Below are 15,732 nucleotides of genomic sequence, written 5' to 3'. Positions count from 1 at the left end.
GTGGATAGTGTGTTGGCTTACAAATTGCATGGTCCGCGGTTCGATTCTCCGTCCAGGCGAAAGGTAAAAAAATTTTTAAAAATTTATAAAATCGTATAATTTCTTCTACATTGTTGGTATTACAGGAAAAGGTGTTACGAACTAAAAAACTTCGTGGATGTGAGAAAGATATGAGGGAAAATGCAATTAGCCAGAAAAAAAATTTTTTGAGTTAGTCTTTATGAAATTGTTTTTACATCCTGGAAAAGAATAAACGTTTATCACAAAAAGTATATACTTTTCTTCCAAATACACTTCCTTTCAACGAAAAGCAAATGAGAAACGAACTTTGTTTGTCTAAAATTTCGTTTGGGAGGAAAGAATTAATTTTTTGCGTGTATCAACAACATCAATAAATTGTCTACTAAAGAGGTATCACATTCCCATTAGCCCTTTCACAACTAGGAATGGGGAAAAAATCAATTAAAGTCGATTCCATTGCCTCTAATTGATTTTTGTTTGGCGAACAATTCGACCCAATAAACTGAGCCAATTAACCGATTAAAAAAGTCTATGCCTTCAATGGTGGTGGTGGTGATGGTGGCGGCTGTTGATCATCAATTTGCATACAATGTCTACCACTCTGGGGCACCGGAGGCATTAGCAATGCCATTTGCTGTCTTAAAACAATGTTGCTTCAACAGTTCTGGCCACAGACAATGGTTGGTTATTATGACAGGGTTTACGATCCTATTACATGACTATACGACCATTGCCAGATATTGTGGGAAAAAACGAAGGAATATGCGAATGAAACCACAAAACCACTATAATCACAGTAAATTACGTGTATCTATACAATATATTGTCATCGTCAGTAGCCCCCCCCCCCCCCCCCCACACACCTCATACGGCTTCCAATGGGCCAGATATGCACAAATATTGGTAGCTGATACCTTAAAGCATCCGTACGTATGAGGGCCGGTAAGAGGTATCCATATAGTTACAGCCCTCACACAAAAAAAAAAAAACATTTCATTAAAATTGAGCCAACAGCATTGTTCCATTGACATTACAAATTTAAAACAATGAACATTTTTGTTAATAGTATGAAAAGTTTCATTATCAAATCAAAAAATTCATAACAATAACGAAAAAGTTTATTATATTTTCTTGAAGCAGTCTTCGTTAAAATCACGAAAATTATTCCACCAATGTAAATAAACGTATCTCCAGGTTAAGGTTAAAGTGACAGCCCGATTTATTGTCAGGCTCACTTAGACTATTCAGTCCATTGTGATATCTCCAGGTATGACTTCTTAAGCTTCTCTAAGAGGCGCGTTTCAGTCGCTTTCGACACGTTAATTTTGTACACCAAAATAAAAAACTCTCCTTCAAAACGAGAACGATTCGTTTATTAATTTATGAGTAACATGGGTTTGTTTACGAGACATTTCCCTATACAAAGGTTGCCTTTTATATTTTGAGATTAGGCAGCGAAAATAAGTATTAATCATTGAAAATCACTTTATTGTTTTTCAAAATATTCCCCCATTACCCTCATAAAATATCGCTACTCGCAAGGCATTGCTTTTTTCCAAATGTATATTCTCTTTGTCGCTCTCACTACTCTGAATACATGTTTTAACCAGGGCTGTGGAGTCGAGTCAATTTTGCTCGACTCCGACTCCAGCATTTTTCATCAGCTCGACTCCGACTCCGGAGTCGACTCCGGGTAATATAACTAAATCTCATTTTAATACCACTAATTTGTAGTTCTATTGTGGTGGTACCGTAAGTGGATCGATACGATACGTATTTACGATACCTATTTATTTATGTGTGCAAAAAAGGGTCTTAATTTCATACTAGATGCCAATTGAACTCTATATTTACTATAATAATACTATAGACTATAATAATACTTGCACAACTTCACTAATAGAAAAAATTGCGTTTCTCAATCGTGAACGGACGTTGTCGAAATGAAACGGAAACGTTCCCAAAAAATCAAAACGGAATGTTCACGATTTCGTCCACGGGCGTTCACGATTTCACGAACGGCATCCGTTTTTCTTTGCCCATGAAAAGTCTTAAAATAATCGTTAGACGTTGTTATGGCAACTCCGCCGTTGGTACAATGTGCTAAGGCGACAGTTAACGCGTATCGAGCAGGCAACACAGGTTCGAGTCACTGTAGCGGAAATATTTTTTTTTTTATTTTATTTATAAATTCGTAACCATTACGTTTTCAGATCATGAACGCTGGTTGTTGTTTTGACAACGTATGGTATCATTTTTACGTTGTCAGATTGACCCCATATGTTCTCAGTTTGACAACACATGTGTGTTGATTCACTTTCATGAACGGATCGTCTCAAAATGACCACGCCGTTCATGATTTTTTCTATGGGTGTTTGTATTTAGATCTACATTTTGATAAAATCTCAAATCAGACTTCTATAAAATCTCGGGCAATATTTGGGAAATATTTATAATTGTTTAGACAATTTCGCAAAAATGCATTTATGATTCATTCATTGAAAAATTTGAAAATTTGAGTCATTTCTACAAGTTTTCGACTTAGTAGTGAGTATCAGTGAGCATACAATTTTGGAAGAAATTTTGTCTAGTAACTAAAATATTTTGCAAAATTTTATATAGAAATAAAATTTTGCAAAATTTTCTACAGAAACAAAATTTTGACTAAATTTCCTATAGAAATAAAATTTTGGCAAAATTTTCTATGGACATCAAATTTTGTCCAAATATATAGAAATAAAATTTTGAATAAAATTTTTATAGAAATAAAATTTGGCAAAATTTTTTATAGAAGTAAAAGTTTGAAAAAAATATCAATAGAAATACAATTTAAAAAAAAAAATTGTGTAGCAAATAAAATTTTCTTTGAAATAAAATTTTGCAAAATATTCTATAGAAACCAAAATTTTGACTAAATTTTCTATAGAAATAAAATTTTGACTAAATTTTATATAGAAAAAAAATATTTCTATAGTAATAAAATTTTGAATACATTTTTTATAGCAGTGAGCATCAGTAAGAAAAAAATTTTGAGAAAATTTGCTATAGAAAATTTTGACTAAATTTTGTATAGAAAAAAAATATTTCTATAGTAATAAAATTTTGAATACATTTTTTATAGCAGTGAGTATCAGTGAGCATCAGTAAGAAAAAAATGTTGAGAAAATTTGCTATAGAAATAAAATTTGACAATTTGTTCTTTTAGAAATAAAATTTTGAAAAAATTATCATTAAAAATACAATTTTAGAAAAACTTTTTTGTAGTAAATAAAATTCTGCAAAATATTCTACAGAAACAAAATTTTGACTAAATTTTCTATAGAAATAAAATTTTGACAAAATTTTCTATAGAAATAAAATTTTGACAAAATTTTCTATAGAAATAAAATTTTGACCAAATTTTCTAATAAAAAAAATCTACTACTATAAAATTTTGGCAAAATTTTCTATAGAAATAAAATTTTGACTTAAATTTTTATAGAAATAAAATTATCAATAGAAATAAAATTGTGAACAAATTTTTGTGTAACAAACAAAATTTTGCAAAATTTTCTATAGAAATAACATTTTGCAAAATATTCTATAGAAATAAAATTTTGACTAAATTTTCTATAGAAAAAAATATTTCTAGTAGTAAAATTTTTAATAAATTTTCTATAGAAATAAAATTTTGGCAAAACTTTTTATAGAAATAACATTTTGACAAAATTTTCTATAAAAAACAACTTTGAAAAAATTTTCTGTCATTATTCCACATATGTTTATGGCCTTAAAATAAAATTAAAAAAAAATAATTTCGATTGTTCGAAATATTTCAAATAAATTGATATGGGCATTAAAATGGATCGATCCAGCCCATCTGCTAGTCTAACATTCTAGGAAACATAAAAAGATAGACGTAATTGGAAGTTGATTTTCATTTACAATCATGCTGCACATTGATCGAATGAATAACGCAATGGAAACTAATTTGCGTAAAAACTCGCTTAGTTACAAAAATAAGAAGTGTTTTAAAAAATTTGGTTTAGCCGGAGTCGGAGTCGAGCAAAATTTTTACGACTCCGACTCCAGCGAAATCTTCAGACTCCGACTCCGACTCCAAGACTCCGACTCCGGCTCCACAGCCCTGGTTTTAACATTCAAATTAGACAATATTTGGTCTTAAGCATATAAAATTGTTGAGAATGCCTAATTAAGTTGTCAAGTGCATAGTGCAAAACGAATGCACTCAACCACGATTTTCCGCAACAACACACAAGTCAGTGATGCCAATTTGGTGCTTTTAGCATTTGTGATTTCCAAAAAGCACAAAATTTGTCTTTTTAGTGCCTTTTCAGAAAAAGCACCAACGTGGCTTTTTAGTGCCTTTTCAAAAAAAGCACCAACTTGGTGCTTTCTGGCGTTTTTATTTAGTGCTTTTGGTGCTGTTTTTTCAATTTGAACACTATTGAGTATAATTGACGACATCTTTTCATAAAAAAAATCAGATTAGACTGTCAAAATATTAAGTAACTCAACTATAGTGCCATAGAATTTGATTGTTATGAAGGTGGTATTGATCCTTTTTTAATCAATAATGTTATTCTTTTTTGAAAGTCTAGCGACGAGTGCAGAATTTCTGAACTAGATAAGTATGTCATTAAAAATGTTAGTATTAAATTCACCAAAAATAGAAATAGACTCCCAGCAAATGTTAATATTTCCAAATTTAATGTCGAAACATTTATTTTCTCCTCTGAAAAATTTGAAATTTGAAAGTCATTACTGATAAAAATTAATTGAATGAGTGTAGAATAAGCATTAAAATTATGAAGATGTACACTTGGATAGGAGTTCATAATTTCGTAAAAATGTTTCAAATGAAATCAGTACCCAAAAGTTCCATAATACATCTTTGAAAGTTTTTTTTTTTTTTTTTTTTTTTTTTTTTGTAGTAGCACATTGAATTTCACCTGGCTGGAGTAGTTTTTGTAATGGGAACTGGTATGTTAGAATATAATATATTTTTGGTGCTTTTTGCCCTTCGGGAGTTGGCATCACTGACACAAGTACCCCGAAGTCTTCTCATTTACCACTCTCTCTCTCTTTCTCTCTGTGCTATGTTTATACCTTTCGTCAACTCTCTTGGTTTCCATCTCTATTTCCTCTATACTCTCTCTTTTTCTATGAATAAGATTCCGCAACACATATATGGTTACTCGAAACAATACAAAACCAGCATTTCTTTGCGAATATACGTTTGGCAACATCGTTTCGTATGCAACAAATTGTTTCATCATTAAATTTAAAATTTTTGACAAACTGTCGTCCTGAAATTTAGCTCGTTTTTATCTGCACAATTGTTCTTCATTGGGGTTCGAGAAGTAAATTTTTCTTAAAACATAAGACTGTTTTCACAATGTCTTGATATTATTTATGGTATCGATAAAACAGTTGATCGCATACACATACTCCAAAAGAAAAAATACTCTACTCAGGAACGAAATTTTAAGCAAAAGAAATTCCTCTTTGTTACAAACTTTAAGAGCAAGTAAACCCGAATTGTTTATTTACTTTGAAAGAAAATGTATTAACGTCAAAAGAAAGCACTATTTTATGGCAAAGACAATAAACTCTAGGAAGATAGGAAATTGACTACTGAGGAGATCAAACCATTTACCGTGTTAGTTTCATACTCGAACCAAACGCGTATACGACAAGTATTGACATATCATTAAAATGCAAATAACAATAAATTAAGTGCACGAAATAAATTTCCATAAAGGGGAAAATGTAATTTTTTTGTTGTAGCCTAAAATTTAACATTGTTTCATTAAGAAAATTAAGTTTTTCATTTAAAAAATAAAAACGAAAAATAAATAAAAAAATTACAAACATGTATGGAACTAACATGGTAAATGCAACATTTGGTATGACGCAAGCCAATTTCCTATCTTCCTCAAGTTTATTGTCTTTGTTTTATGGCACTATGGTTTACCCTCCTCTTAAGAACTAATCGGAGGATATGAAAAGAGTCCTTAAACACATACCAGTTTTTTTAGATCCACAAAAATGCCGATGTAGATAAAAACACATATTTTCATACAAATTCAGTTCTAAATAATATCGATAGTTTTGCTCTCTCTTTCTCTCTGAGATTTCTAAACAAACATATGTTTGTACGAAATTTCTAAATTAATATATGTTTGCATCCACATTTAGTTATGGAAAGACATATTATAACATAATATGTTCTAAAATACTTTGACATTGAAACATATGAAATTTGCCTATCCGTTCGTGTGGATGTTGGAGCAGTCGGGAAATCTGGAGCCATAAATGGTTTCGTGGCACTAATCTACAACAAATCTTGCAAAATATAATCACGTTACAACTTCAGTTTAAATTTATTATTTAATACATATATTTTTTGGGGGATGCGAGAGTACATCCTTGTTCATTTCTTGGCTAAAAAAGCTATTTCACTATGACAAAATATATGTTATTTACGATTTTTTAAAAGCTATAAATAAGAATTAAATGCATCGGTGATCACTATGTTTGTTGCGCAAAATATTTTACCATTGTACAGTAGCAAACATTATCACGCAGAGTAGCTGGTCCTGTTTCGCCACATATTTAGTCCATCTTTTGTCCACTAATTATAAATTCATCAAAACACGTGAACCACGCCATACATAACCTCGCGGAAAGTAGTCTTCCTTTTTTCATTTCAATTGGACGCCAAAGGGAACGCATGGCCTCAAAGACATAAATATATCGTGTGGTATTAGGGTGTTGATTGTGGCCCAGATGCAATAAAATAATTTCTTTAGAAGCACGCGACAACCTTTAATAAAACTTCTCCTTGCTCCAGGGGGGGATATGCCTATTTTCACATTCATGTTAGTTGGTCATCCTTAATGGAAACTACGTTAGTAGTGGTCAATTACCAGTTGCAAAGCGGAAATTGGGTGTAAATGCATGGAGGTCACATGAATGTAATAACATGTCAATTACCATTCAATACACCCTGAAAAAAATCGCTTCTGTAACATATACCCCAAGCACATTTTGCTTCAAGCATATATATTTTCAGGATTGGTTCAAACAAAATATTGTTTGTATTGTTCAAACATATTATGTTTCACCTTAGGCATACACGGGTAGAAAAAAAAAACAAGTATATACGGCCGTAAGTTCGGCCAGGCCGAAGCTTATGTACCCTCCACCATGGATTGCGTAGAAACTTCTACTGAAGAGTATCATCCACAATCGAATTACTTGGGTTGCGGTAACACTTGCCGATGGCAAGGTATCTTAAAATTTCCTAACACCGTATTAAACTAACAAAGGCCGATTAAATACGTATATAATTATGTTTAAAGTTTCTATAGAAATAAAATTTTGACAACATTTTCTATAGAAGTAAAATTTGAAAAAAGTTTCTAAAGAAATAAAATTTGGAAAAAAATTTCTATAGAAATAAAATTTTGAGAAAATTTTCTATAGAAATAAAATTTTGAGAAAATTTTCTATAGAAATAACATTTTGACAATGTTTTCTATAAAAATAAAATTTTGGTAGATTATTTTTGGCTCGAGTGGCAACCATGATTATGAACCGATATGGACTAATTTTTGTGTGATTGGGGATCGGCTATATATAACTATAGACCGATATGGACCAATTTTGGCATGGTTATTATACTAACACCACGTTGCAAATTTCAACCGGATGAATTTTGCTCCTCCAAGAGGCTCCGGAGATCAAATCTGGGAACGGTTTATATGGAGGCTTTATATAATTATGGACCGATATGGTCCAATTCTTGCGTGTTTGTTAGAGACCATATACTAACACCAAGTACCAAATTTCAACCGGATTGGATGAATTTTAGCCCCTCTAAGAGGCTCCGGAGGTCAAATCTGGGGATCGATTTATATGGGGGCTATATATAATTATGGACCGATATGGACCAATTTTGGCATAGTTGTTAGAGACAATATACTAACACCACGTACCAAATTTCAATCGGATCGGATGACTGTTGCTCCTCTAAGAGGCTCCGGAGGTCAAATCTGGGGATCGGTTTATATGGGGGCTATATATAATTATGGGCCGAGGTGGACCAATTTTTGCATGGTCATTAGAGAACGTATACCAACACCATGTACCAAATTTCAGCCGGATCGGATGAAATTTGGTTCTCTTAGAGGCTCCGCAAGCCAAATCGGGGGATCGATTTATATGGGGGCTATATATAATTATGGACCGATATGGACCAATTTTGGCATGGTTGTTAGAGACAATATACTAACACCACGTACCAAATTTCAATCGGATCGGATGACTGTTGCTCCTCTAAGAGGCTCCGGAGGTCAAATCTGGGGATCGGTTAATATGGGGGCTATATATAATTATGGGCCGATGTGGACCAATTTTTGCATGGTCATTAGAGAACATATGATGAAATTTGCTTCTCTTAGAGGCTCCGCAAGCCAAATCGGGGGATCGGTTTATATGGGGGCTATATATAATTATGGACCGATGTGGACCAATTTTTGAATGGTTATTAGAGACCATATACTAACACCATGTACCAAATTTCAGCCGGATCGGTTGAAATTTGGTTCTCTTAGAGGCTCCGCAAGCCAAATCGGGGGATCGGTTTATATGGGGGCTATATGTAATTATGGACCGATATGAACCAATTTCTGCGTGGCTGTTAGAGACCATATACTAACACCATGTACCAAATTTCAGCCGGATCGGATGAAATTTGCTTCTCATAGAGAAATCGAAACCAAATTTGGGTGTCCGTTTATATGGGAGCTATACGTAAAAGTGGACTGATATGGACTAATTTTTGCATGGTTATTAGAGACAATATACCAATACCATGTACACCCTCAAAAAAAATCGCTTCTCTAACATATGTTCCAAACATATTTTGCAGGAAGCACATATATTATTGGATACTGCCGAAACATTAATATGTTCGTTTTATGTGAGCATATTATATGTTTGGAAGCATTTTGAGTCCAAAAATAGTATATGCTTGGGAGAAGTCCCCAAAGAAGATTGTGCTCATTCCCTCACATAATTTTCACTTCCACGAAATTTTTGAGTTCTTCGCATCTTTTTCTGTAATACAAATATGCTGTTTTTTTCAAATGTCTATTCTCTTGGTTCCGAATATTCATTCTAATATTCAAATTAAATAATATTTAGACTTAAGCATATTAAATTTTTGGCCTTATCATGAAACAGTTTTCCGAAACAACATACAAACGGTTTCACAGAAATTGCTCTCATTTCATTCTCTCACTGTGTTATGTTGATATCTTTTTATTCAACCCTCCCGGTTTCCATCTCTATTTCTTTCTCTATACTAACTCTCTCTCTCTGTCGCTCTCTGAATAAAGTATCCCAACATATATATGTTTACTTGAAATTTGTAAATTTATATATGTTTACATTCACACATATTATTTTTATGAAATATTCATGCCCCAAGCATAATATATTCTAACATATTAACATATGTGTCCCAAACATTTTGTGTTAGTTTAGGAACATTACATGTTTGTACTTAAATGTATTGTGTTTAAAAATTGTGCCCGAAACACATTTTGTTTATATCGGAACATATGAAAAACATATTTTTCTAACAGTGTACCAAATTTCAGCCGGATCGGATGAAATTTGCTTCTCTTAGAGCAATCGCAAGCCAAATTTGGGGGTCCGTTTATATGGGGGCTATACGTAAAAGTGGACCGATATGGCCCACTGTGCAATACCATCTGACCTACATCAATAACAACTACTTGTGCCAAGTTTCAAGTTGATAGCTTGTTTCGTTCGGAAGTTAGCGTGATTTCAACAGACGGACATGCTCAGATCGACTCAGAATTTCACCACGGCCCAGAATATATATACTTTATGGGGTCTTAGAGCAATATTTCGATGTGTTATAAACGGAATGACAAAGTTAATATACCCCCATCCTATGGTGGAGAGTATAAAAAATAATGAAATTTTCTCTGTGTATATATATTTTTAACCCTAGGATAGACTACTTGGTCTGGCCAGACCAAATTTGACTTTGAGCGCTTAGTGATCGAAAGCTTATCGCCTATCCTAGGGTTAAGGCGCCAATTTGTTACTTCCATTATTTTACTTGCAACATACACTCTAAGTCACTCTTTCTAAACACATATATGTTTATAGGCTATTTCTAAATTAATATATGTTTGCATCCAAGCATATTATATTTACAAACATTTTATGTCCCAAACATTATATGTTGTAACATATTAGCTTATATGTCCCAAACATGATATGCTAGTTTATGAGCATTGTATGCTTGCACTTAAAAATATTGTGTTAAAATTTTTGAGTTCCAACCATATAATTTTTACACCCAAACATATGAAAACCAGTCTTTTTCGTCCGTGTAGAAACTGGTAGAAAGTCTTTGTGAAATTATATTAGGTCAAAAGTTATAATGTCATAAAATGCAATTACTATGTTAATTGAAGCAATTAAACTTCTAATTAATTTCGCGACAAAAATCAATCAACTATTTGATTGATTATATTGTGCACCAAGCACTATGTGATTTTTTAAAACCTATTCAATATTTTAATTTTTGTAAATTATGCTATCACAAAGAATTTGTTTTTTTTTTTTTTAACAATAACTTACACATACAATGCGTGTCACGCATGACTCCTACCAACTTGTATTTGGTCCCTGTAGGAATTTCTCGAACTCACTCAAAATCAAACTAACTTTTTACTAACTAATTTGAGGCGACTTTTAGCTAACTCAATATTTATGCAGTATTGAGTCAGTTGAAATTTTCCCAAACTCACTTTTTCTCGATCAGCAATGAGTTACCTTTGCGCTCACTCTAAGCTGATGCATATTTAAGTGAAGTAAAGTCATGGAAACAATTCAAATAAACAAACAAAAAATATGTATTGACTCTATAACTGTCAATTTCGATTTGGCTTTTTATATTTGTTTCAATTTCGCGTGTAATTTCAAATTTCAGAGAACTTTTGTAATTTTATGTCGCGGATAGCGGTAAGTAACATATAAATGCATAATTAACCCTCTAATGTCCCAATTTTTTTGCCAGGTGATTAAATTTTAAATGTTAACGACACAAAAGCAAGAGAACTAAGCAAGCAAAATGTATACCGTAAAATTCAGCATATGCTGCAAAGCCTCTTGAATAGTTTCAAATAAGTTTTCTTTTTATATTGCCCATTTTTGTTGTCTTAAGGTGTGTTTTACTAAAAGCTTTCTTATTAAATGAAGCCCGCCTTGGGCATTAGAGGGTTAAAATGCAATTTAATAATTAAACTTTCCTTTTTCCACTAGAACCCATCGTTATCAGTGACGGAATAAATGGAAACTTCGAATAAAAGTATTAAATGGCTGTTTGAGGACGAAGATATTGGGAAATACACTTAATCCTTTTGGACTTCACTGACGAATGCCACTTCCATTCAGTGTGCGTCATTACAAAAGTAGGTACAACTCCCTCTGAGTTAAATGAGAAAATTAAGACAGCACCCAAACTCAAGACAAGATTAACTAAACTAATATTATCCGAATTTTTATTTACGTTTATTTATATAAAATAATTTAAAAAAATGTGAATTGTTATTATTTGTTAATTAATTCAAAATAAAATGAATAAAACATAATAAAACAAAATATTTTATTATCCACAAAGAGCTCACCATAAACTAATCAGTTAGGAGCTAACTCATAGTATGCTCATATATTATCAGCCTAAAGCTAACTCACTTTGAGCTAACTTTTGGTTAGCTGAATCTTATGCAGGGTTGAGTGAGGACTGACTCGTTCCAATGACAACACGTGTTAAAACTGAATAGGATTTTACATGGGAAATGAGTTAGGTTTTGAGTCATCTGTGACTCAGTTATGACTAACAATTTATTAACTGAAAGTCACCTCAATTTCCTACAGGGGTAATTTTATTTACTACCATACCTGCATATGGCGCCACATGTACCCTTAAATAAATAAAATTCACCATCTCCATAAAATTCAGGCTCACGAAAACATTCATGCTCACGAGTAAATTTACGATCACTGATTTTTGTAATGTTTACTATTTGATGTCTGTTTACGTTTGACGTCTCCATATTTATGAACCATATTTTACTTATATTGTTTTTACTTTTACTCACTATGTTTTTTCGGTTTTTTATTAGTTAACATAGAATCATAAATTTTAAGCTAACATGAAGAGAGCTATAGCTACATAGTAGTGATCTAAGCCCGATTTTTTTGAAAGTCTGTTTTTCTCGGTTCTAAAAAAACGGGCGGTGGTTTAAAAATAAAATAACCGGCCCAGCCGGGTTTTTTTCCCAAAAGTAACGCATAATTTAATGTAAATGAAGGGAAAATACATAAATGTTTTAATGCAAAAATTAAATTCCTTGGCTGTAATTGCGTAGATAAACATTAAAATGTTGGATTTTGTTTATTTTTTGGTTCCATTTGCTTTTTGTGAATATTGTGAACGACGGTTTGAAGACAACTAAAAATTGTTGTTTTTCAAAATATTCACAAACAGAGCTCATTTTCTACACAAAGATACACCAAATTAAGTCGAATAATAATAACGTAAGAAATATCATAGATTTTGTTGACAAAATATACGCTCCTAATTGAACAAACACGATTTGCTTATATTTCATTGAAATATCTTTGGGATTTCTTTAGAAAACCAACGTAATTTATTTGACATCTTGGAATAATACTATGTTGGAAGTGTTCAGATACAAGTTGGAAGCGCAGAAAATACATTCGGCATGTTTTCTTATTTCAGTTTAAACTGAAAATAAAAAACCGAAAAACGGTTTTTATGATATTAAAAACACCGGCTCTACCGGTCCACCGAAAATGGGATTTTATACAAAACCCACAATCGGTGCAAAACGAAAAACCGGTCCACCCGTTTTCACCTACCGGTTTTGATCACTCTACTACACAGGCCTTAATCTCACAATTACAATAACAGAATTAGATCTTAACTGCGTTAATAGCGTTAAATGTACACATTGTCATTTACTGTATTCAAATAGGTAGATACATAATAATATTAATTTCATCGTTATTTATGAAAATTGTCCTTAGATGTGAATAACGGGGTTTTTCGTAAATCAGAAAAATTTGTGTCAATCACGAAAATTGCCGTGAATTACGAAAATTGTCGTGAGTCACGATAATTGTAGTGATTCGTACGTGCGTCTTTAAACGCCGAATACGACTTTTCGCTTCAGTTTTTAGGCCTACCCCCAAAAATCTCCTATTTACCTAATACGACAACAATTTGTTTGCATCAATAAAAGTGGTGGCATACGCAGATGATGTGGCCCTGGCAGTCGGGGGAAAATCCCCAACCACAATCAGAAATATTACACAGAGAACCCTCCGGATGACTGAAGGAAAGGAAAACGGTCTAGGGGTAAATCCTGCAAAGGCAGAACTAGTCATGTACTGCAAAGAACGCAAAATTCCCATGGTTCAGCCCATCTCCTTAGGTGGTATTGAAATTCCCTTTGGTTAGTGTGCAAAATATATTTTAATGAACAGGAAGCTGAAGTTTAAGCTTAATATTGAAGAAAGGGCGAGAAAAGCAACGGTAGCTTTGTACTCTTGCAAAAAGGCAATAGGAAAAAAGTTGGGACTAAAACCAAAAATTGTGCATTGGCTATACACGGCAGTGGTTAGACCTATATGCTATATGGTGTTATAGTCTGGTGGCCGGCACTTCACCATCCGACAAATTTAAACAAAGTTCAGCGTATGGCGTGCTTGTGTATCTCAGGCACATTCGGCAAGACTGGAACAAATTGCCTTAATGTCATGCTGCATCTATTGCCGTTAGACATATTGGCCAAACAGTCGTTGCACGAGCGAAAAAAGTTACGGTCACAGTTCGGTCCTCAAAATAATGCCAGATGTGCCTAACGCAACAGTGAGGCGTGATGCACACAGACCCCGGGGAATAAAGAATATATAGATTTCTATACTGATGGCTCCAAATTGGATGGACAAGTGGGTTTCGGACCTGGAATAGCAAAAAGATTACCTAATCACTGCAGTGTTTTTCAGGATGAAATTTCATTTCATTTATTTGATTTGATTTGGGTTTTCAGTACAACAAGATACAAATCTTATAAATTTAGTACTAAATTTACATTGTTATAAATAAAAAATAGTAAGGACAATCATCATACAGCTATTATTATTAATATTTAATTCTTTGAAAATTTATATTTGAATAGGTAATGAAATTAACAATATGTGTATATCAATTATTTAAATGTGTTTTTATATGTATTCCCTGAGAAATAGTGAACTCTGTTAATAGATAACACCAAGATTCGCTATAAAATTTAACGACATTTGTCTTGAATCTATAATTGCTTCTTATGATTTGAATATGATTTGGAAGTTGGTTCCAGAGACGGATAGTACGAATCACGAAATGTTTCTTACATGAACTACGACGATGGCTTAGTTGTATAATAGTTCTCCCCCGAGAAGATCTGGCAAAATTCAATTTATTATATAAGTATGTTGGCTTGCATGTGCTTATTATCGACTTACACATCAGATATTTTCCAAGAGGGAACTTCAGGACATTTGGCGAAAGGTGAGAGACTCTGTCAAATTTTCTCAAACCATACTCATATCGTATAGCATTGTTAAATGTTGTAGGAAGAATATAGCTTTTAACAAGTATCCTAATATTCAGAAGTGTAAACGGTTGGGTTGTCCACAAATTACGAATCATAGATTATAATTTTCCACAAGTGGCAGTTATATGATCAGACCAGTTAAGATGTTTGTTGAAAATAACCCCAAGATTCTTTGCTTTGTCAAAAACTTCTGGGGGTGACGTTCCCAATAATAGATTTATGTTGGTTCCAACTTCAACAGGTTTATTACGGATAAGTATTGCTTTGGATTTGCTTGGATTAAGCTGTAAACCGTTACTTGAAGCCTAATATTGAATTCTAGAAAGATCTTGATTGATATTTGACACACAGTTTTCTATGGAATCCAGGTGACATGATGAATATAGTTGTACGTCATCAGCATACATCTGAATATTATAAAATTTCACTTGATCAGGCAAATCGTTTGAATAAATGGAGTATAGAAGAATTGATCATTGAGGAACCCCTCTATGTTATTAAGTGGCAGTAAGGAGGAGTTGTATATTCCGTTGGTTGTAAACTGTGATCGCTTTGTGAAGTATGATGCTAGTAGGCGCACAGCGGTCGAATCAAAGTTAAAGTTAAATCTCAGGTTATTACATAGTATTGGATGCAGGACACGGTCAAGGGCTTTTAAATGATCAAGGAGTATGAGAAAAGCTATATCCCCGTTATCGAGAGCCAACCGTAATGTTTCAACGACATCAGTAAGAGCAGTGAGACAGCTGTGATCAGGCCTAAATCCAAACTGTCGTGTGGATAGAAGGCTTTTTCTCATTCAGCTAGTTTTGGATTTGAATATGAAGAATTTTCTCTAGGACTTTGGATAGATATGGTAGTATCGCAATTAGACGAAATTTCCCATTACCTTTTGGTATAGGAATAATTTTTGCAGTTTTCCTTGCAATAAGAAATGTGGCGAGTTGGCTGAGAAGTAATGTACCAACAAATGTTG

The 15,732-nt window shown here is 32.9% G+C and overlaps 1 protein-coding gene across 2 annotated transcripts in view; it reads left to right on the top strand.

The window, feature by feature from the left end:
* Window positions 1-15,732, top strand: part of Fs (Follistatin) — a 223,662-nt gene that overhangs the window by 137,508 nt on the left and 70,422 nt on the right. Inside the window, exon 7 of one of the 2 annotated variants that reach the window (XM_075312889.1) lies at window positions 11,395-11,733. The exons of the other annotated variant lie outside the window; for it this stretch is intronic. Within the exon in view, the coding sequence (XP_075169004.1) occupies window positions 11,395-11,438 (44 nt within the window). The 3' untranslated portion in view covers window positions 11,439-11,733. Of the gene's footprint in view, window positions 1-11,394; window positions 11,734-15,732 lie in introns of those variants that run through there. 2 annotated transcript variants of the gene reach the window in all.

The sequence above is a fragment of the Haematobia irritans genome, chromosome 5 (genome assembly GCF_050003625.1).
Source record: "Haematobia irritans isolate KBUSLIRL chromosome 5, ASM5000362v1, whole genome shotgun sequence".
Taxonomy (NCBI): domain Eukaryota; kingdom Metazoa; phylum Arthropoda; class Insecta; order Diptera; family Muscidae; genus Haematobia; species Haematobia irritans.
The sequence above is the reverse complement of the archived record's forward strand: the minus strand, read 5'-3'. Positions and strand labels throughout refer to the sequence as shown.